At 40.7% G+C, this 27,765-nt stretch overlaps 2 protein-coding genes across 3 annotated transcripts in view; one reads left to right on the top strand and one right to left on the bottom strand.

Moving 5' to 3' along the window:
* Positions 1-7,899, bottom strand: part of LOC119653605 (embryonic protein DC-8) — a 58,048-nt gene extending 50,149 nt beyond the window's left edge. For both annotated transcript variants that reach the window (XM_038058365.1, XM_038058363.1), the window contains exon 1: positions 7,728-7,899. In XM_038058365.1, the coding sequence (XP_037914293.1) occupies positions 7,728-7,746 (19 nt within the window). In that variant the 5' untranslated portion in view covers positions 7,747-7,899. The remainder of the gene's footprint in view (positions 1-7,727) is intronic.
* Positions 7,900-8,093: 194 nt separating this feature from the next.
* LOC119653604 (centrosomal protein of 131 kDa) lies at positions 8,094-26,745 on the top strand. The gene is made up of 14 exons (XM_038058360.1): positions 8,094-8,259; positions 8,320-8,529; positions 8,597-8,850; positions 11,814-13,111; positions 13,192-13,312; positions 13,387-13,524; positions 19,182-19,419; positions 19,519-19,701; positions 25,031-25,248; positions 25,382-25,607; positions 25,690-25,901; positions 26,059-26,230; positions 26,297-26,418; positions 26,549-26,745. The coding sequence occupies exons 1-14, from the start codon at positions 8,233-8,235 to the stop codon at positions 26,679-26,681; spliced, it is 3,552 nt and encodes a 1,183-aa protein (XP_037914288.1). The 5' UTR covers positions 8,094-8,232; the 3' UTR covers positions 26,682-26,745.
* The last annotated feature ends 1,020 nt before the right edge of the window (positions 26,746-27,765 follow it).

The following is a 27,765-nucleotide window of genomic DNA, read 5'->3' on the forward strand; positions in this document are numbered from 1 at the left end:
TGCGGACTATTCAATTAGCAGGGTCACACGAAATGGTTGTTGGAAGTTCCTGGTTTGCGCGGAAAGCGGTCCACAAACATACGTGCGCTTCTCCAGACGGGACCACTTTCAACCAAATTGACCATGTGTTGATCGAACGCCGCCACATCTCAGCCTTGATGAATGTCAGAACATATAGGGGGGCCAATATAGACTCGGATCACTATCTCGTTGGCATGGTGCTCCTAGCTTGAATAACAATACCACCTAGAATCCTCTCTGACAATCAGGTGAGAGTGAACACTGAAGCCATCCACAACACAACCCTCCGCGACACCTATAAGAGGGAAATGGATGCTGCAATAACCGCAGTCAACAGAGGACCTGGAGATGAAGAATCAACAAATGATCTTCACAATCACCTGAAGAATGTTATCATGGATACGGCCACAAACATACTTGGCCCCAGCCGCAAAAGGAGTCGGAACGGCTGGTTTGACGATGAATGTAAGCTAGCAACGGAACGGAAAAATGCATTCTCAAAGAACGCGGGCACGCGCAGAGACTTATCACGAACTCCATCGAGCGGAGAAGCGACTTCACAGACGGAAAAAGGAAGCCTGGGAGAACCAACAAGTCTGTGAACTAGAAAAGTACAGGAAGCAACCGCACCAGGCGCGGAAGTTTTACCAACAAGTCAGCAGGATGAAGCCCTATACACCTCGATGCTCATCCTGCCGAGACAAAGAGGGAAATCTGATTTCCGACAGAATGGGCATATTAGAGCGATGGGTTGAGTACTTTGATGAGCTACTGAACAACCAGAACATCGGCGAGTTGGAGGTCCCGCCAACTGAAGACGACGGACAAATACTGCCACCACCAAGTTTAGGAGAAACAGTCCGTGCAATTCATCGGCTAAAAAATCATAAGTCGCCAGGAGCCGAAGGAATTACAGTCGAATTGGTTAAATATGGAGGCGACCAGATACACCAAGTGGTTCATCAACTTGTGCTCAAGGTATGGGACAGCGAATCAATGCCTGACGATTGGCAACGAGGCATTATCTGTCTCATACATAAAAAAGGAGATATCACACAGTGCAGCAATTATAGAGGTATCACGTTGCTAAGTACCATCTATAAGATATTCTCCACTATCTTGCTAGGCCGGATAGCCCCATACGCCCAGAACACCATTGGCCCATACCAAAGAGGCTTCACTCCAGGCAAATCAGCAACAGATAAGATTTTCTCTCTGCGGCAAGCGATGAAAAAACTGTTGGAATATGGACAACAGTTGCACCATCTGTTCATCGACTTTAAAGCCGCCTATGATAGCATAGCCAGGGTAAAACTGTACACGGCCATGGGAGAATTCGGTATCCCGACAAAATTAATAAGACTGACTAGGCTGACCCTGACCAATGTGCGAGGCCAGATAAAAGCAGCAGGATCACTCTCAAGACCATTCGACATCAACAACGGTCTACGACAAGGGGATGCGCTATCATGCGTCCTCTTTAACCTGGCCCTCGAGAAAGTGATCCGTGATGCTGAGGTAAATGCAAGAGGTTCGATCCTCTTCAAGTCCACCCAACTACTGGTCTATGCTGACGATATCGACATCATGGGAAGAACCACCCGAGATGTACAAACTGCCTTCATCCAGATCGAGCAGGTGGCGCGAGATCTTGGGCTGCACATCAATGAAGGCAAGGCAAAATATATGGTGGCAACGTCAGCACCGAAGATGAATCAACCAACAACATCAAACCGCACTGATCAAACACAAACACGAAGAAGAATAAGGATAGGAGAATACAACTTTGAGAGCGTTGACAATTTCTCCTATCTAGGGTCGAAAATCACAACCGATAACAACTACGATGATGAAATCCGCGCACAGTTGTTGTCAGCCAACAGAGCCTATTTCAGCTTATAAAGACTGTTCCACTCGAAACGTCTCACCATAGGGTCAAAGCTCTTACTTTACAAGACTATGATCTTGCCAGTCCTCATGTATTCCTCGGAAACTTGGCTTCTTAGCAAGAAAAATTGCGAACTCTTGGCCGCGTTCGAGAGAAGAATCCTCCGAAGAATTTTTGGCTCCCTACATGAGGATGGACGATTCCATAGCCTACACAATGACGAAATCTATGAGCGATACCATGACCGTCCGGTTATGGATAAAATCCGGCTCAATAGGTTACGGTGGGCGGGTCACTTAATCCGTATGGATGAGGATGATCGCACCCGGAAAGTCTATAAGGGCAATATCTATGGTAGAAAAAGAAGACGAGGCAGACCCTGCCTAAGATGGAGCGATGGCGTAGGTCAGGACGCCACACAGCTTTTAGGGATATCGAATTGGTGGACCTCGGCGCAAAACCGGGATATGTGGAGTTCCTTATTAAGGCAGGCCTAGACCGGATAGCGGTTGTTGCGCCGTTGATGATGATGATGATGATTTTCTGCATTGCTAGTGAGTTAATGAGAAACTTTATGTATGGATTTATTGCAGCCGTTTTGACCACCAGGGGTGAAGTAAAAGCAAATATCGTTGTCGTCTCAATTTAAAGTGGTTTTGAGGATTTGGACGTGATCAGAAGAAAGTGTATTGTATGCAATAATCTTTCAATCATTTCTCTAGTACATTTGAACCGTGAAGTTTTTGGCAAAAGATGTTAGTTGACTTTTGGAGAATATGGTTACGAAATTAAATTGAGCACCACAACTATTATCAGATCAAGTTGCGCATGGAACTGATGAAACAATAATGACAATATTTCACGATTTCAGCCCATATTCCAAACAGCGAGTCGAAAATTCGGACAGCATCGGATTCGAGGTATCTATTCCAGCTCGAGGTTTCCAAGCTACTTGAACCAATTTATGATGGCGCAATGAAACTGGCAGTTTTTATTACCATAGACCTAAGCAAGGATAAACCTATGTCTGGTAGATGAGGTATGAGTGTAGTGTAAGAAGGGGCCAGGAGGCCTAGGTAATTAAAAGCAATAGTGGTAAGGCCGGTCTTAAGTGAACAACGGGCTCGTTTCATATTATTTTTTCCAATATTATAAGGAAGTAACCAACCAAATAAAAATCTGTACATTTCCCTATAAATAAAAATAATAATATATTCTTGAAACTATATATTACTACACTTCTTCAGTCGGAAACAATGGCGAAAATTAAGGAATTATTCTTTTTTTAAATAATCGCTATATCAGTTGCACTTGTATGATATCTTTCGTGCCTCATATTCTGAGTGGAAGCCCATCTCTGAATATCAAATATACTCGACAGGGTCTGTACTTTTAAATAGTATTTTTGAAATAAAATATTTCTCTCACTAAATTATTCTGCTGCCATGTAAAGTCAGAATAATTACCATTCTTCAAGTTGTAACACTTTAATTTGCCATGTATAATAGATTATGTGCGTCTGAAAGCGATTTCGTGGTTATACCATTTCCTAGGTGAACCTAACATAACAGACATGCCGCGGAGTTGTTTTCTACGAAGGAAGGATAACAAAATAAGCACCGTTTACGGAAAACTATATATATGATATTATATTAAATATAGATGAGTCAAAGGAAGAATAGCAAAAGAAAACCAACAATGCAGTAAGTTCAATAAAAAATTTGACGAAGTCGGTGAAAATCACTAGAAATTTCATCTGCACCACCTTCTTCGGACCCTACAATATGTGCAATTGCCAATGGACCCTACAAGCAATGCAACGGAGCCAGGTGGATTTTGTCGAAGACATCAGACTTTATTCAATTTCGCTAATTGGAAACGCAACTGAAGGAGCCTTGCCGCAACTATGGCTGCAAAATCTTCAACTAATGATCAGCAGTCATCTTCAAATCTTCACCAGGACTAGCTTTATACACTGGCTTCGATTTGGCCGAAAGGAATACATTTTTGAGGTCTGCGATTAGCGATCTGCATAAAGATTGTTTTCTCAGCTTCTACTCATTAAATTTGGAGAAAAATGCTTTCTAATCACATCAAAATATTGAATACGGTATTTGCACTTACACAGATTCCACACCAATTTTTTCCGCAGAAAGCGCAGAGTATATTGTAAATTGAAAGTTTTGAAGAAGGGAAAAAATTAAAACTAACATCCAAATGAGGATTCGATGACAGTCTCAACCATAACCACTTATTATAACTGTGGTGTCACTGAAATTGGTGGATAAGAGAACAGCAAAAGTGGTGTGGGTCAATCCGCATCCATCGTCTACCAATTACTGCCGGCTTATAAAATTCGACTTCCAAAAAGAAAATGCTAATCTTGTAAAAGTTAAGTAAAATATGATGATGGAGAAAATTGTTGACCTCCAGACAAGCGAAATTAGATCAGAAAGCCGCCAAGCAAACAGGGTGAACTTCATGGTGTTCATCTTGTTGGATGATAGTGTTGTTAAGGTCTTGTTTGACATAAATGTCATTCGATGTTATATATTGTAAGAAGCAATATCGTTTCGATTTACCAATACTGCACAATTTGGAATAAGTTTTTTGAATGTATTCTACACATGAGCTACCAACTGTCTACAAAAAAGTAACGAGTTCAAGGGAGGGATATTTTCTGTTAAATTTTGAAGCTGAAATAAATTTGTTTTCAACTGAAAAGCAATCCAATGAATCTTTTGAAAGGGAAAAGCTACAGCCCTGTCCACCCGTGTTAATTCAAAATATTTTAATTTGTTTCCATCCACCAACTCGGTCGTTTCTATTGTGACCATATTTGCCATACATTCGATGCACTGTGTGACTTATAGATTGAATTAAAGTTTTTTTTGACTTGCATTGATTGTATTATATATGGAGGCGACCAATTACACCAAGGAGTTCATCAACTTGTGCTCAAGGTGTGGGACAACGAATCAATGCCTGACGGCTGGCTTCACTCCAAGCAAAACAGCAAAAACTGTGGGAATATGGACGTCAGTTGCACCACCTCTTCATCGACTTTAAAGCCACCTATGATAGCATAGCCAGGGTAAAACTGTACACGGCCATGAGAGAATTCGGTATCCTAACGAAATTGATCAGACTGACTAGGCTGAAACTGACCAATGTGCGAGGTCAGATAAAAGCAGCAGCAGCCGCAGCAGGATCAAGACCATTCGACATCAACAACGGTCTACGACAAGCGGATGCCCTATTATGCGTCCTCTTTAACCTGGCCCTCGAGAAAGTGATCCGTAATGCAGAGGTAAATGCAAAGGGTACGATCCTCTTTAAGTCCACTCAACTACTGGCCTCTGCCGACGACATCGACATCCTGGGAAGAACCACCCGAGACGTGCAAAACTACCTTCATCCAGATCGAGCAGGCGGCAATTAGCGCGAGATCTCAGGATGCACGGCAATGAAGGCATGATGAAATACATGGTGGCAACGTCAGCACCGAAAACCAACCAACCAACGACATCAAACCGAACTGGTTAAACGGGAACAATAAAGATAGAAGACTACAACTTTGCGACCGTTGATAGTTTTTCCTATCTAGGGTCGAAAATCACAACCGGTAACAGCCACGATGATGAAATCCGCGCACGGTTGTTGTCAGTCAACAGAGCCTATTTCAGTTTACAAAAACTGTTCCGCTCAAAACGTCTCACCATAGGGTCAAAGCTCTTACTGTACAAGATAATGATCTTGCCAGTCCTCATGTATTCCTCGGAATTTTGGGTTCTTAGCAAGAAAAATTGCGAACTCGTAGCCGCGTTCGAGAGAAAAATCCTCCGAAGAATTTTTGCCCCCTACATGAGGATGGACGATTCCGTAGCCTACATAACGACGAACTCTATGTGCGATACCATGACCGTCCGGTTGTGGATAAAATCCGGCTCAATAGGTTACGGTGGACGGGTCACTTCATCCATATGGATGAAGATGATCCAGCCCGGAAAGTCTATAAGGGCAATATATATGGTAGAAAAAGAACACCAGGGGGGGGGGGGGGGATATCGAATTGGTGGACCTGGATGGGGCTCTGCCCTCCCTGGATCTGAATATCGTCAACTCTAGCGGGAAGCTTAAGGTAGAACAACTTTATACCATGCATTTTCCTAACAAATGGCACCCTATAATTGCATGATGCACCAACTGATCACATACTCTCTTTCGGAATAAGGCTTCAATGAGGAACTACAGCATATTATTGACACCGCAATTAAGAATGGGTATAATCCTCTGACTGCTAAGAAGCCGATCGTAAGAAAAATCAAGCAACACAATAGGCATGATCATCCAAAACATGAGGAGGCAACCACGAGACGGATAGGTATCCCGTATTCCTACCTATTTAACAACATCAGGAATTGGAAGTTTCAACTGGAAGTCGTAGGTTCGAGCCGATCGTCCACCTTGTAGAATTTACTGGGAAGCGTCAAGGATCCTTTGGCAGCGAAGGAAAAAAGGCGAAATCTACCGAATAACTTGCGGCGATTGTAATAAGATATACATGGGACAGACCCAACTCCTGATAACGACTCGATTTAATGAACACATCAAGGCAGTGCACATAGTCGAAGAAGGCCATACCATTCAACGGGAAAATCTTGAGCTCTTGCATAACACAAACCGAATAACAATTTTGGACCCTTGGGAAAGTTTAGAAATTTTGAGAGAAGACGCGACGCAGTTATTAAACACAGATTCAGGTAACTGCCCCTTGAAATTAATAAAACTGACCGCGGTAATTAGCAGGTAATTAGATTGATAAAAAATTCAAAAAAGTTTTTAAAAGTAATTTAGGTAATTAGTGTATAAGTATAAAAAAAAATTATAATCACAATCGTTTTTAGTAGCTTTGTCTTGAGGGGTAAGTCGCTCCCGAAATATATATTTACATTTAAAACCAAAAATTGTTGTTTGTAGGAAGCTACCCCTTGTCTATCAATTTTAGGCTAGACTACAAGTAGCAGCCGAAAATCTAATCTCTTAAAATTGCAAGTTATCAATTCCCTCCTTCCCACCAAATTTTGTATCAATAGAAGTAACAGTTTCTGAGAAAATGGGTGTAACATACAGAAGGGCAGGCAGACAGATAGACAGACAGGCAGCAAACCGATTTTAATAAGGTTTAGTTTCACACAAAACCTTAGAAAAGGCAACAACTCCATCGTCACGCAATGCAATCAAAGATGACAAACGGGTCGCCCTGGAAATACGGTGCACCAAACAGTAAAGGAGGAGTGAAAACTGAGTATTTATAGCTCATCTGAAGTACAATGCCGAAGATTTTGTCTCACAGAAAATAGAGAAAGCTGTAAAGAGCTCACCCCTGGGACCTGCAAAATGAGCTGGATCCGAATTTCGGATCCCTTAATCCCTAAACAACGAATAGGAAATGTTTATTAACAGAAAAACTGGATGCTTTGCTTGGCTTAGTTAACGAAAATTGTGGTTTATTTGCGATTGGTTATCACAATGTTCACCATTTGTTCAAATATTTTGAAAACCATTTCGTATTTTAAGAATTTTCGCTCTGATCCTTATGTTAATGGTATATTTGTGAATTCTCTGGTATGCCAGAAAATAAATTAGTTCATCTATATTCCCTTAACTATTATCAACGTACTTACTTCGCTTTCATGAAAATAGAGCGGATAAACACAAACGAAACCAATACGATATTTTGGCCACCTTGCCTTTCATTATCAATTATTTTAAATTTTCATCTAATTATAAGTTTGATAATTAATTTATTACTTACAGCTGAAAACTACACCCATTATGCTTGCACAGATGAACACATAGGATTATATCTCCATAAAATCCAGGAAGCACAATTTTTCTTTATACCAAAATTACTTTTATTCAATCAACATTTACAGGAAAAGTAACGCAAAATCAATTTCCATCCGTCTACGATAAATATTTCCTTTACCAATCAAATCAATATTTTATTTCACATATCTGACCCCTTTTGTCGCCACCCTACAACAACGCCACTATATCCTTCCACGCTGTGGCTATTCTCATAACGCCCGTGTTCTTGCCCATAACCCAGTTAAATCGATAACGACTATAACCGCCGCGGTCGTCGCTATTTGTCTACACGCTACGAAGGAAACTTATGAACTCAGCAATCCTTGATGCCAGCCGACTGTCAGGTGTCGGCTAGTAACCAAAGTGCCAAACTCACCTGCCCTGCTGATAGTTGGTTTCAGTTCAGTATATCAGCGTTAGGACGAGTGAAGGGAGTGAATCAAATTTGAATGGATTTAAGTTTACGTGGGTCACAAGTGAGTTCCTTAAGGCACAACTAATAGAATTAAAGTAATCACAGTTGATATTATTCAAAGATTAACTTGGCATCTCGCCACAAGCCCAAAACAACATCCACTAAATACTCTACACCCCAAAGACCTTGTTCAGCCAACGTCTTGCGACATGACCGGGCAGCAACCCTTCTCAGAAGGCCCATGTCTGCCGATGAGAAACTAGCACGAAGTTTAAAGAATTGTGTCAAGTTTTCAGAGCAAGTTATGAGTGAAGACCAATTATGGAAAAATGTGAGTTTGTCAGTTGTAAATGAAAACTACTATATCCGCTATATCCGTTGAATCTATCTTTTTGCAGAGAAAGTTCGTTTCCGAATCATCGTCAAATATATTCAAACTTTTGCTGGATGAACCTATCACGCGCTCCTATTGTCCAAAGGATTCAGAAAGTTTATCTGATAGCAGTCTCGGTCGGAAAATATCCGATATTGCTTCGAAACAAGAACAAATAAAGGAAACTGAAACTTCCGAAAGTGATAGTAATATGGAAAAAGGTCAAACTGGAAGTCAGGACCTTGAAAATAATCAGAACAATAGCGGCTGTAAGTTAAGGTAACTTAAAATTTACTTTCTCTTAACTTTACCGGCATAAATTTCACTTCCATTTATTCCATTATTTCAAGATATTCTGCAATCTGATATACCAGTTACCAATTCCTAATATGCACGATGGTCGATTGGTTGAGCATCAATTTCTCAATTTTTGTATCCTTGTATTCGAAAACTGGTCATGAACATGAATGTTTACCCTCAGCTTTGGACTTATAACTTAGCTTCAAACTTAACACTTTTACAGCATTAGATATAATGTTAACGAAACGGAAGCTTTCTCTACCTTTAGATTGAATACTTTATGATCAGTAAAAGAATCAACAGAAGAAAAAACACTAATATGCCCCTACTATCCTTATCAACTATTAGATAATCATCCTCGATTTGACAGGGGGTAATTATCTATACGGTATATATAGTCTATATAATAATCATAGTTGGCGCGACGATCCAGTTGAATCTGGACTTTAAAGCGTGTTAGAATACTGCATTCAAGACCATAACGGTACAATACAGGAGCTACACTGTAGAAACAATCTGATCAGCATTGCGATCGCCCGTGATTATCACCCCGATTTGACTCAGGTACTCATTCACACCTGAGTTGACTAGTATCCGACATCCAGACACGATACAAACCCTTCTAACACCAATAGGATTTGAACCGCGATCTTTCGCAGGCTCCAACTACGGGGCTATCCGGACACTTATTATCTATATACTTGTTTTTCATCCCTGAAGTTTTTGAGAAAAGATGTCATAGTCCATCAAACGCCTCCACGTCCTCCGAAGCGAAGCAGCGTGAAGAACGTCACCAAAAATGAAATGAAATAGAATCGGTAACAAGATGCCGCCCTAGCGAACTTGGCTTGCGCTTAAAATTCCTCTGAGGTTTCACCCTGATACAGCACGTGACATTGCGCATCATCATACCAATATATTACTCTGATAATAACTATAAATTTCTCCGGAATGCCCCTCCTGCCTAGAGCACAACCAAATACACTCCCTGTTCATGCTTTCGAAAGCTTTCTCGAAATTGATGAACGGCAGGTGAAGCGAAAATTTGAACTCCCCATACTATCCCAAAATGATCCGTGAAGAGATATGGTCAATGCAGGAGATCCGGAGCGGAAACCAATTTTCTCTCTATCGATGAAGTGTTCGAGATGCTCTTTGATGCGTTCAGAATTATTTTAGCTACTTCCTTGGTGACATTAAGGCGCACGCAGATACCTCCTCCAATAGCCTCACTCAAAACAAATTCCGTTCCTTGGAATCTTAATGATCATCCCCTTTCTCCATTATCTGGGAAAGGTCCCAGATTCCCAAGATTTCCGTACGACAGGAAATAGCAGATTTGCAGTAACTGCAGATGGAGCGATAATTAACTCTGCGAAGAGGCCGTCGAGAGCAGCGATTTACTCAGTTTAAGTGCATTGATGGCCGAAATGGATTTTCTTCTGCTTGAAGGAACAGTCCGTATCCGCATGCTCCGGTGACTGACTATTTCATCCACAAAAGGAGGAACTACGTCGGACGTGATACGGTGAAGTATGAAGTGAAGTTTTCATTCCACCTCTTCAGCTGGTCATCATTGTGGATAAGGACTGGAGCATTAACTTCCCTTCACAGGACAATCGAAAGATTCACGGCCACATACAAATTCATTCGTGATGCGGTATACATCTTTGAAATCATTGATTTCTGCGGCATTTTCCGCTTTCCTGACTAACGCAACAACAACTTGGACCGCCCCTCCCGGACGTGGCCAACCACCTGCATAGCCTCCGAGAAAAGACCATTTCTTTATAGCAGCTCAATATTCTTAAGCGGGTTATTCTATGTATCTGCTGTCCAATCCTCAAGATAGGGCTGCCCCTGTCCAGTGATGATCATACAAGCAGTCGATGTTGGACTTGGGACATCACAGCCCTCCAGCCTCTTTTATTGTACACATCTAGGAGAAAATTTTTAAATCTAATAATAATAATAATCGTTGGCGCAACAATCACTTCATTTAAGGCCGTAACGGTACACCAAAGGACACTGTGGGAAGCAATGTGGTCAGCATTGCGCTCGCTCGAGATTATTACCCTGATTCGACTCAGGTACTCATTCATAGTTGAGTCGACTGGTATCCGACATCCAGTCACGGTAACAAATTCCTCTGGTCCCAGCGAGATTTGAACCGCGACCTTTCGCTACGACAGCCCAGCGCTCTAACCACTTGAACCATCCGAACATCTAATGCTGATCGCAAAGTGGCCGTGTACGGTTTCGGCCAGTTGAAATCCTACGGCAAACTCTGAGCTCGAACAACGCGCACCAATGACGAGGTGGTGGAAGCTGCAAAAAACAAACCTCCCACCATTATCGTTACGGCCACTAAGACGGTGCTTTCCGATTACATGTCCGAATTTTTCCAACGTATGTTTGAGTTGTCAAAACCCCCCTTGGTATTGAGAATCCTTCTGCATGCATGCATGCAAATGCTCATAGAATGCTTCCTTCTCCATTATATCGGAAGACTCCCATTGATGCATAACACTATACAATTGTGATGCTTCTTACCTTAAAATGGAATCTTGCAGTCAGAATCCTTCCAGGAACCGGTTCCCAGATCGCTTTCCAGAGTACTGTTCACTCCTTTGTGCAGTGCAGGGCACCCAACAATCAGTCTAATAATATAATTTTTTCTTATTTGATTTTCATTGAGACTATCTTTCAGTTTCATGATTAACATACTTAATTCTGTGCAAGCACAAAGCCAAACACACACATCCATGATTGGTTGAATTCGAGCCTGCGGTAACTAGATCGAGCGGTTGACGCTCAACCAACTTGACACGTAGACTTTAGGTTCATCCTAATTTGATATCTCTGGCCGTCAAGACTATTTTTTATATAATATTATGGCAAAGAAACAAGTAAACCTTATTCAATATTTTCAAATTTTCCAGACCACATCAAATTGACACGCAATTCAATCCCCAATCTACTTTAAACAATGGTTCACCCTACTCTACGAAAGGTGTATTACCCAAGCTCTCAAACATTCACACTAAAGGCGGTGACTTTTGGCATGATTCAAAACCAGATCTTCCTGGAAGGGTATCGTTTGGTAAAGCAGATACTGCTGAACTAAATCTTACGGATGATTTCATTCCCTCACCATGTGATATTTCAACTAGTACAAAGAAATGTGTTCACTTTGAAGAATTGGAAGAAAACTTTGATGTAAATGAATCACATAACGAAAGTAGCACCAGCACATGTGATACTAACGAAACATATAGTGTTCACCACGGTACGAATACAAATAAATGCCATTGTTCTTTCACATGTAAACCAACGAGCGATATTGAATTTTCCGATAGCAGTCCCAATTTAAATGGCAAGCAGGAATCAGTAACTTCAGTGCTGGAACCAAATCTCATCATAGAAGAGTATAAAAAGGAAATTGAAGACCAAGAGAAGAAATCCCATCTTGAACTCAAAATGATGGAGAAAAGTTCAGATTCGAATTCGAGTCCGGGCTCTTCTACAGATCGTGTCATCTCCAACTACCAAAAGCTGGCCAATCAAATCTTCGAGGATATTCAGTCCGACCTGATGTTATCAACAGAAAAGTCATTGGATACCGCAGCAAATGAACCAAACGACACAACCCTGCATTGGAAATCCAAAAATAATTTCATTGAGGATATACCGGAAGAAAAATCAGATAACTCAACGGATTCCTCCAAGAATCAGTTCGAAAGTTTGCGAGATTTCCAAAAGAGCTCCTCCACAGTAATTAAAAACTATCTGCGTACAACTGAAATCAAATCGGCTCCTTCCAGTCATCGTAAAGTCAAAGAAAACAATATCGGAGCCAATAAAACTGAAATCAAATCCGAAAGGAATCGTCGAACCAAATCAGCGAACAACAGCTCCGTAGGAGGACTGAAAAAAATGACTGGAATGAAGAAAGTACCAACATACTCATGTCTGCGTCAGGACTCGAATTTAGATGAATTTCAAATTGAAAAAGTCGACAGTTGGATGTCCCTTCACGATAGCAACGCTGCATGCAGGGACTCACCTGAAATGGAGTGTTCGAATAGGAGAAATCCGAAAATGAAAACGAAAAGCATTCTCAAGCACAAGGATAATGTAGAATCGCCGATAAAATCATCTGAGGATAGTTCACCAGATGACTCCACTTACGAGGAAATCGTGTCGGTTATCAAAGAAATTGAAGAAGATAAGAAAAAAGGTAAAACGGTGAAATTGGCTATTTAGATTGTTTGCAATTTGTTTTTTCAATTTACTGATTTCGTTCGATTTTGTCTACAGAAACGACCGCTTCAAGGACTGATGAGCATTTAAGGCTTCAATCGACATTTCGTAGTACGGAATCGGAATGTATGGCGACCCCGAAAACGACAGAACGGGATTATTCGCCGGACAAATATAGGTAAATTTTCTTGGTTATTGAGGGTCTGAGTGCTTGACCTCAATGTTGATTATGGCTTGGCAATTGAATTTCAGGGATATCCTGCAGTATTTGGATAATGTTGAAAGTAGCTGCGATAAGACTATTCTGGAGACGAGAAGATCAATTCCAGAGTCAAGTAGGAGTGAAATTGAGTTTGCTATTGAGCCTGATATCGCGGAGGATGTACCAAAGTAAGTTTCAGTGTATATTGATCAAGGAAATTTTCAAAAAGTATTATTCAATAAGTAATGTTTCCAAGAAAGGTTAGGTCTAAAACTTTAGGTGGTGGGGGGTGGTGGGAAGGAAAAAAACAGAGTTTTTAAATTGTGCTTTGCCAGGAACTCATGGATGTTGAGAGTCGCATAGTATGGATGACTGTTACGATGATGCACCCGAATTACAATTAATTTCTTTTGAATGTGGCGGACCCTTTTTGAAAACCTTACCTTGAAAAAGATAATAGCCAATGTTGACCGCGCTCAAATCAGTTCCTGCAGCATGAGATTGCAGACCCTCCCTAACTCGAGGAGAGCAACGACTCATTTGTAAGGCCATAATTGGTTATTCTAAAAATTGGATCTTATTGAAGACACCAAAAAACGCAGCAACTTATAAACATTTTTCATATACTTTTGCTCCATAGATAGATTTTAGTGCGGTTAATCTAGGGTGCTCAAAAGGGAGTCACCTCGCAGACGTTATACATTACATTCTAACTGGATGTCGACATCCAAGTATCCATTCAATATGTAAATTAGGTTATCTTAGTGCCTAAGAATTGGTTTTACGTCCAGTAACTGGAGCGTAGCCTTGAAATTGACAACCCACTGAATAATCATTCTTGATGAGAGTTAAACAAAAGACAACATTTTTGTTAAAATTGTACTTTCAAAAAGATTGTAGATCTCCAAATAAATTATTGGAACCAAACTCTGTTGGAAAATACAAAGGGACACATTGCCCGCTTGGACGAAAACGACAAAGGCCCCACTAATTTAACCACAATAGTCAGTCCCTATTGAAAAGACGAAGGATTTGACCAGCAGCCCGCGGTCCTCATTATTTAAACCCACATCGCTCATAGTAGGGTCACGGCATTCCACTGAGGATGAACTACCATTGCCGTGCTAGCAATTTACGCAAAGAATATAATCCCTAAACCTGACCACTTTGCATCTCACCCATCGACCCCGATTTCGTACCCCTTCAAGATTGAGCTCAACTGTAAAACTTTGCCTATAGGAGTGTCACAAATCTCACCACTTTAGGAATGTCAAAAATCGTGTAGAATATAATGTGAACACGCAAGCCACAATGAAGTAAGTTTTCCAATAGGGGGATTGTACCTCAAAGCTTCCGCCTCCTAGCCAGCCACCCTATAATGTGAGCACTGCTCATTCCACACTGAAGTAAGTTTTCCGATAAGGGGATTGTACCCTAGACGTCCTAGCCAGCCTAGTATATGGAAAAAAGTTTCCCAGTGATCCTACAAGAAGGTATCTAAGTGATAAGTTTCGGACCATTTAATGTTTGGTATGCCATTTAAGATAGTGTTTGACAATTATCCATTGAATCTGTGAGTACAGACAACCTTGTTGTCTGCCTTGATTTAAGCTTGTGAACAGCTCTTCCCGTCGTATCCTTGAACTGTCATAATGTTCTGCGGAAATCACAATGTCTGCGGAATCACCATTCACTCTCCATGGCCAGCCCATTTTAACTTGCACTGGTAGACTAAAGTCAATACAGCTGGTATACCTTAGTGTTCAATCTGCCATATTCTTTATTGAATACATTGATAGCTCATTTAGAGTACTCTCGTCTTCTTATTTTTCATGTACACTTTAGTCATTCTAGAGTTACGCCGAAGCTAGACAACTTTTCTAAGGATTTGGGAGTCCTAAGTCCGCATCCACTTGACGCTGGACCGGACCAAATAGAGACCAACTTACTCCCACTCATGATGGTCCACTCACTCCTCTTTTTAACACCCATGTTTCCAAAATTCAAAGCTCCGGCCAAGCTTTGCTCTGAACTGTAGGCGGATTTACGTTGATTATAATTCGTACCCTTGTCGTGTTTTGTGAATTATAAAAGGGAGCGTATAACATCGGCGAGCCACTTCGATCACGCTGCTCCCAGGGCAGAGGTGAGGCAGCGTCTGAAGAGTTGTCTCTGCCCTGGTAAGAAACCGTAGCCGTCTTCGTCCCTCTTCGAATTTTTTGAATAAATATGTTATATCTATATCAGTGACATCCTAAGGAACAGTCGTGAACGGCCCAGTCTCTGTTTTCTGTGCTCAGTATTGAATTACACGTAGGGGAGATATTAGAATATTAGAAGATATTAGAAGCACTATGCTAAATCCTAGCTGATCTCTCTTGGTGACAGGCCCCGCGACAGGCCGACCAAGAAAATGCATACAATGTCGTTACAAACATGATGATCGGGTTGAGTCGCAAGCCTCGGAGCCGACCTCGTTTGTGAACGGGACAAAGGCTGAAGAAAAAGAAGAAGATATTAGAAGCCAATGCAAATAGAGTGCTATTAAAAAATCGCTTAACATCGAGTTGAATGACACCGGCGTCGAAAATAACAGTTCCCAAATATTGAAACGAACAAATCTCCTCTCTCCTTATCTTCCTCAGCGATGATTTTAATCTCTCTATGCTCAAATCCCCTAATTATCCTAATTTTTCAATGTCCCCGCCCACTCTCTTTTTCATGAGTACTAGTTCTGCCCTGCAATTCAACATCACCAAGAACTCCTTGGATCGCACTCTCGTTTTTAAGGTTTGGTATAGAACAAAACCTTATTAAAATCGGTTTGCCGTCTGTCTATCTGTCCGTCTGTCAGTCTGTCTGGCACATGCATTTTTCTCGGAGACGGTTATAGGGATTGCTACCAAATTTGGTAATAAGGTGGAAACTGTGAACGCTCAGGCATACGGTGAGTTAAATTGCCCTGCGTCAAATGTAAGGGGTGGCCCCGTACATGCAAAAGGGGGGTGTAAATTTTTTTTTCATCAAATGTAGTCATGTGGAGTATCAAATGCCTGGTCTCGGTTAGTACTTTCCGAAGGCGGTCTTAGTTTCAACATTTGTGGGAAAGATGGAGAGTGCGGGGGGTTGGAAGTGATCATTTCTTTAACAGACCCATTCTCAGAAACCAACCAACCCGAAAATATGAAAAAATCGATAGACTGCCACTATAGCGTGCCCAGGCTACCCTGCACACCGATACATATTCAAATAAAGTTAATAATAGTATATTATTATAACTTCTAATAATAGGTTGGGAAACCCCCATACATACCCTCGCACCACGAAATTTTGCAGCAATTTTGGCTATAATAGTATATAGAGTATGGTCCTACCAAGTTTGGTATAAATCGCACTATTTCCAACAACATTATAATAGGGCAAAGTTGTCGCTTCTTTGCAAATCAAAGACTTTGAATATCACTTGGAAGTGGGTATTTTCACAAAATATATGCATATATTACGTGCTATATACTAGTGGGACAAATGCACGTTCAAATTCTTTATACAAGAAATACACAAAATCTTTCTTACCTAAAGCGTCCTGCTTCCGATTTCCCGGTTTATTTCTCTCTCTCTAACCGGCCCACGTTAACTCTCCATATTTCCCTGTGCATCTCTGCAGGTGAAAATCAACGGTCGTAATCCAGCTATCCGACTCCACCGGTGGGCGAAAACGAGCTTAATTCAGTTGATAATGCTGAGCTACCATAACTTCGTCAGTAATAGCAGCGTTAGTTGTATTATGCTTTATATCATAGCCTACATTACTACGCAATTTGATGATTGTAGGAGGAAATTAATGAGGGCATCTGGTCCATTTTCCAAACATACAGAAATATACTATTATTAACTTTATTTGAGCATACATTTGAACTGGTTCCGATGTTCTACCTAATATTTTTCTAGTTAACTATAAAGAATATATCTCCCTACGCTACTTTTTGCAAAGAACACATTATTATCCCTACCCTCAAAACAGGTAGCTCTACTCTAGCTATGAACTACCGCCTAATCCAACTGTTCTTCTTTTGTTCCAAAAGCCTCAAGAAATACGTCTATGACTAATAGTTGACTGCGCACTTCGGTCACCTGATAGCGGAAGAGCAGCATCAATCTACTATTTCTAGCCTTTTCGACTTTACTAACTTCGTCGCCGAATGTCTTAATTCACCGCAGACAATTTATACCGATTTACCTAAAACATTCGATTCTGTCAACCTATAAACTCTCTTTACTCAACCTCCATCATCTTCAATTATCACATGGCTTGCCATTTAATTGTCTGACCGACCCTGCAGAGTTTTTTTTGGTGGCTGCTCATCCCATTCCTTCCCTTAGACTTTTAGAGTTCCTCAAAGCTATTTGCTAGGCCCCCAATTATTTTCATTTTTAATAAATGACCTCACATGTCTGTGCTTACCACATAGAAAACGGCTTGAAATTGTTTGAATTGAAATAATAAAACTTGTTGTTTCTTTTTCGTTGGTGTTGGTTTGTATTCTTGCAAATACCGATATTTCGGGAACCACTTGTTCCCTTCATCAGTGCAAACAAGTGGTTCCCGAAATATCGGTATTTGCAAGAATACAAACCAACACCAACGAAAAAGAAACAACAAGTTTTATTATTTCAATTAATTAATCGTTGGAAACACCGCATAATTTCACTCTGATTGAAATTGTTGTCTCTGTTTCATCTCTACCGGACTGAACTTTCCTGCAATTCAATTTAGACAGTTTAGTACATTGCTGCCACCCACTGCTCTACTTGCTTAAATCCTCCCCAACATCCAGCTGTTGCTCTGACTTCCTTGCAAAGGCTGGATATAACCTTCGACAAAAATTTCAATCCATACTTTGTTTACAACGTCAATCGTACTCCCGAAATGTATTTTTTTATCCGTCGGTCCTGTTCCAAATTAACTTCAATCCAACCGACCCTACCCTGATTTGTTTAACCCCCTCATAAGAACATATTCATATTCATACCACATATTTCTCTGTAATTTGATCTCTCTTCCGCAATTGTGGCTACCTTGCTCTTTAAGCTGTAGATCACAAATTCATCGATCTCTCATCTTTAAAAGGAATTTTCCTGTGGAGACTATCCTCCCGGCTTCACACTCTTAATCTCTATTACCCGCAACAACGCTGAATCTTCCTTAATATGAGCATTCTTGCCAAGCTTTGTAATTGCCTTATTATCTTCCACATTTTTCCCGTAGTATACATAGCATCTTCAATTTTTGAAGTTGCCTTCACGGAGCTACATTCACTCCACAATCCCAAGATTAACCCGATTCTCTTAGGTCCAACAGCTTGCATTCTTTGACTCTTCGTAGTCTTACGTACGTAATCGGAGATTACATCTTCTGCATATTGTTCCGTTACATAAATAAATAAAGCATAAATATGGGTCCATGAAGCAAAGGGTGGGAGATAATTACTGCCTGCAAAGCTGGGTCGACCTTATACCATTTGAATCAATTTTAAATTCCTTCTTGAAAAGTTATATATTTTCTCGCAAATAAATTCGCAATCCAAAGTCCTACCCCCCCCCCCCCCTCCCCTCAAAAAGAAACTAAGGATACTCTTCTTCTACGTCTACAAACCCCTCGAAGAGTTCCTACAAAACAAAATATCCTTGAAAAAACATACCATCAAGTCCTTTGCAAAACTTGTTTAATTAAAAGGAAATAGACTCCATAAGTATCTATTGCTTCCCAATGAAAACAAACTCGAACCCTAATTTCCTCAGACTCTTTCCGCATATGCTCACATCCATATCACTTCGATCCAAACAGAATTGCTGACTTACTCATGCTACCCAACCATCAACTAGCCCGCAGGATAGTGGCACTTAGTCTTCGAGCGAACGAACTAGCAAATGCAATTCAATTATCGAAACAGCATGTGTCCCATATCCGTCTTGAACGACAGAAAGCTCTTCGTCAGGAAAAATTGAATTCATCGAATCGTTCAAAGGAGCAGAAGAAATACTACGAGAGCATTGTCGCACGGCATCAAGGATTCATAGAGCAGGTGAGTAGTTTCCATATCAATTTTCTTCGCGTCCAACTTCATTTTGCCCGTTGGGAATTTAAATCTAATTCAGTTTTCTTGATACGTCTATCTGTATAGCTGTTGAAGGACAAAGCATCCTTGTGTGAAAAGGTTGCAACTCTAACGAGACGAATCGAGAGCCAAAACCAAGCATGGGAGCATAGGTTGGAGACAGAATTGACTCGTGCTAAGGAAACAGCTATTGCTGGTGAAAAGATACGTAGAGAGAAATGGATACGGGATAACACGAAGAAAATTAAGGTATTTATTGTCCGTTTGCTTTCTTTGTTATTTTTTAATATAGATCTGACAAATAGGGAGCTGGATTTTATGAAATAGATGCTACTGTATGCCGTATTGGGGAGATTAGGTCTTGTTGTCAGAAGCTTCCAGGAAAAGATTTTAAAATCGAATGATGTAATTTACACTAATAACATGATATTTCCAAACCCTGTGCGTAAGTTACTATAAAATTTGATCAAAAATTACTTAGTCCTGCACTTCAGGTCAATCAGATGAATAATATACTGAGATTTGCAACCCTCATAATCCCGGTACTAATGCAAAACTATCCACTCATTAGATAAAAATCGATTCTCGGCTAGGAGGACGTAATTAGGACTCGTCTTAAAATTGTATCCATACTTATCAGCAGCAGTATGGAGACAAAATCTTTGCTTCTTCTAATTTGAAAGTTTGAAAGTAAATTCCAAATTCCTCATTCTAAATTGGAAAATACGGAGAATTGGCTGCTAGAAAGAAAATGGTAGTCCGGAAACACGATTTTTCATAAGTAATAACGCTTTTTCCCTGCTTTATAATTTAATTGTTCTTCTATTGGAAGAAATTCGGCCTTCAAGCGTGAAAACCAGAAATGGGATCAGATGACGGCGGATTTAGAAGACAGGTACTGTAGTGGATTCACAGTGTCCTGGCGCCTATGTTGGGGAACTATAAATTAGTCAATTAGTTTCATTAAGTATAGGTTTTGTGAATTATAAACTAAATTGCAATATCAATCTAAATTTTCATTCTTGAAACAATTAAAGCTGATCGCTAGCGTACCCACTGTTTCGTTCATTTTAAATTGAAACAACCGAGAGCAAGAAATGGTTTGTTTCCTTTTGATTTTTAGTTTTTTGCTAGATTTTCCCCCTTCCACCTACCCACTTATCGAAATAAATCAGCGAACATGTCTGGCTACACTTCTTAGTTAAGTTAAGGGCGTTATTCGTAATGCATGCCCTAAAGGACTTGCAGGATTGCTGTCGTTTATTCTACTATAGATTTCTACATTAAAGATATGAAAATAGCCACTCTATGACATTCCCACTACCCTCCGAGGAAGAGGGGGCAAATCAACCTTTACCCAAGTAAATTGTTCGTCTTTGACTGTTTGCTAATGACCTGGGCTTATCCACCGTGATCGTTTCTCTTGAGTTTGACGACGCTTCCCGTCACTTCCACTTAGAACACCGTCCTTCTACCTTCTAAAAGTTTAGTTCTCTTAAGAACAGGCAATACATTTTAATAGGAGTCATGATGATTTTCTAGATCTCTTTTTTCCTACAAATCAAGGCCAACGCGGTTGGCTGTCATTTGTATTGCCTGTAATACTGTCGAGGCAGTAGACTAAAATCTACTGCAAGTGCTCCTAATGGACGGTACCCTTAAAGCGAAGCGTTTTGCGACAGGTTCAGTCCTTCATTCGCCTTTTCCAGGGGCGGCTAACAGAGAGGCTTGCAAACACATGTCGAAGACTAACGACGACCGGGAACCCCTGCTCACTCCTAAAAGCCTCCGTAAGAGGTTTCAAATATTCTTCTTCTCACGTCTCCCATTTTGGTATTGTGTTCACAGTAGAGATTTATATACACCTGCCACTTGAAATCACACCTGATGAGATTTTTGGCAATTTGTTCAGATTCGTCTAGCTGTAACACGCAATTTATTCAGAAACGATTGCTCCATTTGACGACCTTCTTGGGGATCTTAGAAATATTGATCTTCTCCCTGGAAACGATGAATAGCAGCATCTTATGCTAAGTTTAGCAAGGAGCTCCCTATGTATACAAAGAATCGGTGCCGTGTCGCGAATATAATTATATAGTCCAAATTAAATCTTAATTTTCAAGTTAGTTGGAAAAGAAGGCGCAACGGCTAAAAATTACAGACGTAAAGGTCGGACCCCTCCAGATACAGCTTTGTCGAAAAACGCCAAACTTCAACCGTTCATCCATTTGGAATTAATCACGGCATTGTCACTCGTTAAATGCTTGACAAACACCTTGTTAGGAATTAGCGTCGGTTTAGCCAGTGACTACCAGCAATCTGTATTGAAGTCACGGGTGAATTGAGTTCGAAAAGAGCTCTTGCAGATTGTCAGGTGGTTTGTCCGGGTGAGGGGGCTCAAGCCCAATATATTTCTGGATAATACGACCAAAGAAAAAGTCAAATCACCTGGACGATCCAGAACACTGCCCAGGGATCGCAATGGAGACGGGGAATTTGAACCAAGCGCTATTTAAGAGCAAGACCCCCGTGGATTACGGATTCCTCCGCAGTCGTAAAAATACAGCAGGTGCTAATAACAATAATCGTTGGCACAAAAATCCAATTGGATCAGGGCCGTTTATTCAAAACCGTAACGGTACACTATAGGATTACAGTACCATATAGGAGGCAATGTGGTCAGCATTCATTCACAGCAGAGTCGAATGATATTTGACATCAAATCACGATACAAATTCCACTGCTACCAGTGAGGAGGAACCGGGGTGGTTTTTAGTAGGTGCAAATCCTAACCAAACTCCGACGTCGGCACGACAAAACTGCAGCGGAAGTGTCTTTCTAAGATTTTGCACTCCGTGTATGAACAGTAAAACATACCTTTTTAGGTCCTCCCTGGTTGTCCGTTAGTTTTGTATGGTCCGATGCTCTCATTCTCGATCGCATTCACAGCCCAGACCTGTGATTTCCCTTAGAAATTTATTATAGTGGAAGTTCCCAAACCCATACTTGGAGCAGATTTCTTAACACATTACGGACTCCTTCCAGATCTTCAGCGCAGTTGTCGTGATTCAACAACTCACCTTACCTACTAGAGGAGGTGGCAGAATGTACCATTCTGACCATCAGAGCAATAACTAGAAGAATCTCTAATCATGCTATCCTACAGAAGTTTCTGGAAATACCTCGCCCGGACGGATATGAAAAAATGGCATGTCACCGAACTCAGCATCATATGGTCACAACGTCAGGATCACTAGTTGCTTTAAAACCCAAACGATTAACTCCGGATAGGCTGGACGTTGCGAGAAAGGAGTGGAGACCATGCGGACAATATCGCGCACTCAATGCCCAAACTTGCGCCGACAAGTACTCAGTTCACCGCATCCAAAATTTCGTCCAAACGCTCTATGGTAAAAGTATCTTTTCAACAATATATCTGTTAGGGCTTCGAGAGGTTTGGCCTAATGCTATGCCAATATCGCTGACAAATTAGTCGCTTCATCTTCACGTGAAGAACACGTCAACGACTTAAGAACTCTGTTCTGAAGGTTGAAACAATATGGAATAGTGATGAATTTAATCAAATGCTTCGTTAGTCAGCATGATATCAGTTCCTTAGCATACCTAGCCCCAAAGGAAGGGACACGTCGCTTGCCAATCCAAGTCAAAGCAATTCAGTTATACTCGCAACCAACCAACGTGGAGTAGGTCACAGCATTCTTGGGTATGTTTAATTTTTAGAGGAGGTTCATACCGAGAGCCGCAGCAGTGCAGGCGCCACTCAAAGAAACTCATCACGGCAAAATTAAATCACCAATCAAATCTAGCTGCGCTTTCGAAGCTCCCAAAACCGGACGGAAACAGCCAGAAATGCTTGCACATTCAAAATCAGACGCACCTTTGGCCGTTCTCTGCGGACGGATTAACTATAGCTGGCATTGGCTTATTTTATCTATTACGTGAAGCTTGCAGCATCCCGGTCCGCGGACGAAGAGGAATGTATGTTTGTTTGGCAATCTGTCAAAATCGATTTCAGGAATTCGATTCGTGTTTGCAATAATTGTCAGCAATCGGAAGTGACTCTTCATGCTACCGGCACCAGTTGGGACCTTTGCGCGACCTCTAGATTCAAGCATGTTAAGACTTACTGTGAGAGGCCAGACTAATGCCATGGTTTTACCGTGTTTGACGTTGGCCAGAAGTAGCGCCAATCCCCAATCAAGAAACCATGACAGTTGCCGGAGCTTTCTATGACGCATGGATCTCCAGGTTCGGCATACCAACTTGGATCACCTCAGATCAAGGAAGACAGTTTGAATCAAGGTTGTTTCAAGAACTTTTGACCGGCACATCCACATCAAAATGCAGTGGAATCCACTCCCCCAAGACGACAAGTGAGTCGCCCAAAGGGAACTTGGCGCAGAAAAGTAGAGGAGGAGTGCGAACGTGGGGAGTGCTGAATGGCATTTCAGGTAACCGCGAACGATGGCGCGTAAGTGTTAGTTACACAACTACAGCGGAAATGGTGTATAGTCAGCCATTACGACTCCTAGGAAAATTTTCCAACTCACAGTCCAACAACGAGCAGGTATACCCGTCTAACTATGCCCACAAGTTAAAACAGTGCTTCTAAATGTTCATGCAGTTAATGTAAATCAACGTGATAACAAAATAGTCTTCATATTCAAAAACTTGGCGATAACAAGAAGAAAATACTCCAACATCCGTACCAAGGCCCATATCGGGTGATCAGCAGAACGAATAAATTTAAAATTCAAGTTACCACTGATCGACGCAAAGTTGCTCACACGGTGGCCGACGACATCGAAATAAACCCCATCTCAGGCCAATAACAGGAATCCTTCGTGACAATGCCCACTTCCGAGAGAGACACTCGATAATTCAGTCAAGCTCCCCTAATTAAATTATTTATCTCTTCCTCCGAAGTGATCTACTGGTCGGACGTATTTGGTCGGTACAGAAGGATCCAGAATAGAAACCAGATTCCCCTTCCTGTTATTGCTCTAAAACGAGTGCGTTTATTGGTAATCTTAAGGATCAACCCCCTTCTTTCACACTGGGAAAGATGACAGATTTCCAGTAATTATGAATGAGTAGAAAGAACCACTTTATAGAGACTGGCAAAAGCTGCACGGAATATTTCCCCACGGAGATCGTCAAGCCTAGTGGCTTTTCTCCGTTCGTTTCCATATGGAGGAGTAGTCCGAATCCGCATAAAACGGTGGCATATCATTCACAAAAGAAACTTCACCAGATGTGCAGTGAGATGCACCTTCTAATAATAATATAATAAAACCCTCTACCATTTGTGCTTTCTTTAAACTATTAAATGCAAATGAAGAATTCCTTTTTTTCTACATGTTGTAATTCCACTCTTGTCCTATCAGCAATTATAAACCAATCAAATTGAATCTACTAAGAGGGGGTTCCCATAAATAAATACAAATGACTTCAACATTAAGGATCAAAAATCAAATAAAGGAAGCTTGAAATGGATATATTCTCTCAAACAAAAATACGTGCTTCATCTCTTTGCATTCAAACAAATTCCTTTCAGGAACTTACTGTCAAAGGACTCGAACTAGAAATCAATCGTATGACCTGTGAACATCAAAAGGAAGTCACTGAGCTCAAGCGAAAACATCAGCAAGAGCTCTTGGATGTTGTTGCTGAGGAAAGACAAAAACATGAACAACTGGAAAAGTCTATTCGGGACTCGTGTGCCCAGGATCGTGAAACAAGCATTTCAAAAGAACGGGATGCAATTAGAGAACGGTAGGAAATGCTTTAATCGCATACACGAATTTGCCTTATAATAAGCTCTCTCCAACAACAACACACCCCACAATTCTTGATTTGTATTTACTTTAATTAACTTACTTCCTTTTCATCCCCTACTTTCCGGAAGATTTGAGAAGCAACTACGCGAAGAACGGCAGTCATTTGATGAGCAAAAAGCGAAACTTTTGGAAGAGTTTGCAGCCGAACGCGAAAGAATGTGTCTGGAGCTCAAGCAAAAAGACGTGGATTACGAGAGTAAAAAACAGGACATACTTAAGGAAAAAGAACTGGCTGTTGAGCAAGTTTACAATGAGTTTAAAGAGAAATCTCAGAAACAAGAACAGAAGTACCAAGTAAGTAACTCGAAAGAATTTTCTTTTCTTTTGAGTCCTCTTTGAGTTTTTGCGGAACTTTCAACTATCCATTAACCATCAGACCAGAATCAACACTATTGAGAAGCAATTCGAATCGGATTTTCTGATATGGAAAAGGGAATTCGAAAATGCTTGTAAGCTTCGTGAGGTGGAAAATGAGAACGCTGTACGGCAACATTATCGATCCGAAAGGGATCGACAGATTGATGCTATTGTTGCGAAAATGGATACCGAGACGCAAAGGTGTCAGGAAGAATATGAAATGAAATTGAGGTAAAGTTTTGAATTCCGCTTCAATCTTTCAAGATTTTCAATAAAATGCAAGATGTAGCCACCTTCTTCCCTGAAAGGATGCAATCTTCTATATTGAGCATCTGCCAATTTAAAAAGTTGACCTGAATTCGGTTTCATCATTCTTTATATCTTGTAGTCGTATCAAAGAAAAACACGAAGCAGAATTGCATCAAATTGAAATAGCTGAAAAACAACTGAAAGACAAATACAACGAAGGTCGAAATAAACTAGCCGAGTCTGAGGCTCGAGTTCAGAATTATCAAGCTGAAGTCAAGCAGCTAAATATGGAGTTGAGTCATAGCAAAAAGGTAGAATATCTTAATTTCTATTTATGAAACTTCATCCCCTTAAATTTATAATATTTACCTGCTCAGATGTGTGATAAACTCCTGGAAGACAAGGAAGTGATGAAAGAAAACGCACGACGGGAAGTACAACAAGAGATTGCATTAATTCAAGCAGAACGCGACAGTGAAATAGAGAAGATTTATCAGCGGTAATGATAAAAGATACAATTTTTAAAGAAAAGTACATTTTCTTAGTTTAAATTTTTACAAGGCATACTTTTATATTACCTGCAATGTATGAATACGCGGATATGTAATACGAGCATATTTCCATTTCAGAGTGCAACAGGCAATCGAGAAAAAAGATACAGCGATGGAATTATTGCAGAAAGAAAATACTACCCTACGTGAAAGATGTATCAAGCTGGAAGCAATTATAAGACAACAAAGAAAAGATTATTGCATCAAATAATTTAAAACAATTCTTTTTAAATATTTGATAATAATAAAACTGCCATAATAAGGTGCACGGGCAATAAGAGTGTATAATTACTTTTTTAGAACAATGAGCTTGTTTTGTACGGAAAATACGAAAACAACAAAAATTAATTAAATTAGATAAGATGTTACTTCAGTTTTGAGTAGCATAAGCATCTCTCTACGCCTCACTCTTCTGATAATTTTTTTTTTATTGTAAATTGAACAAGACCGGGGAAATTAGCAACATATCAATTTTGTGCTAAGCTGTCTAAAACAATGAGCCTAAGCCCAAAAGCGCATTGTTCAAATGGAGTTGGAACTACAGCCAAATAAACGCATCAAAAATTAAATTCGTTTAATTTATGACTTGCAAACACTTTCTGCATCGAATGATAACCGCTGAAAATTCGATGAACCAAAAAGGACCTATTCATTGCATTAATCGTCAAAAGTTTGGATGCACAAAACCACACTGTGCACTTCCAAGTTTATACGTAAGATGCGGAGGTCTCCATCTCGCAACTAAATGACAATTATTAGAGAAGGCAGATTCCTCTGTGAAAAATGCACCTACAACATGGTGGGGCAAAAGTAATCACTCTGGAAAACGCTATAACTTTTACAAAAGGCACTGATTGTCAATTCGATTTTCATATTTTTGAAGTAAAAAAATCGCAAGAATGCGGAATAATTGTTTTCATTTTTTTGAGCAACAATTTGTGGGCTGTGTTGGCGTAGCGTGAATTTCTTCGGAGATTTCCTAGTCGTCCGACACCAACTGGAAAAACACTGCGGCGGTTGGCTCCTCGCCTTGAAAGCACTAGGACAATACAAGATGTTCACAAGGCTGGCCGGCCACGGAGCTGTCAATCTACTGAGAATATTGCTGCTGGTGCCCAAGAGGTCGAAAAGGAGCCCACAACACCCACCAGTCGACGTGCCACATAATTGGACATTTGTCGGCAGTCCCTAAACAGAATTTTAGTAGAAGATTTAAAGATGTTCCCTTACAAAGGGCAGACAGTGCATCAACGTTAGCTGTTGATCGTCAAACGCGTCTAACCTACGCGCAAGCC

This window comes from Hermetia illucens, chromosome 4, assembly GCF_905115235.1.
Source record: "Hermetia illucens chromosome 4, iHerIll2.2.curated.20191125, whole genome shotgun sequence".
Classification (NCBI taxonomy): domain Eukaryota; kingdom Metazoa; phylum Arthropoda; class Insecta; order Diptera; family Stratiomyidae; genus Hermetia; species Hermetia illucens.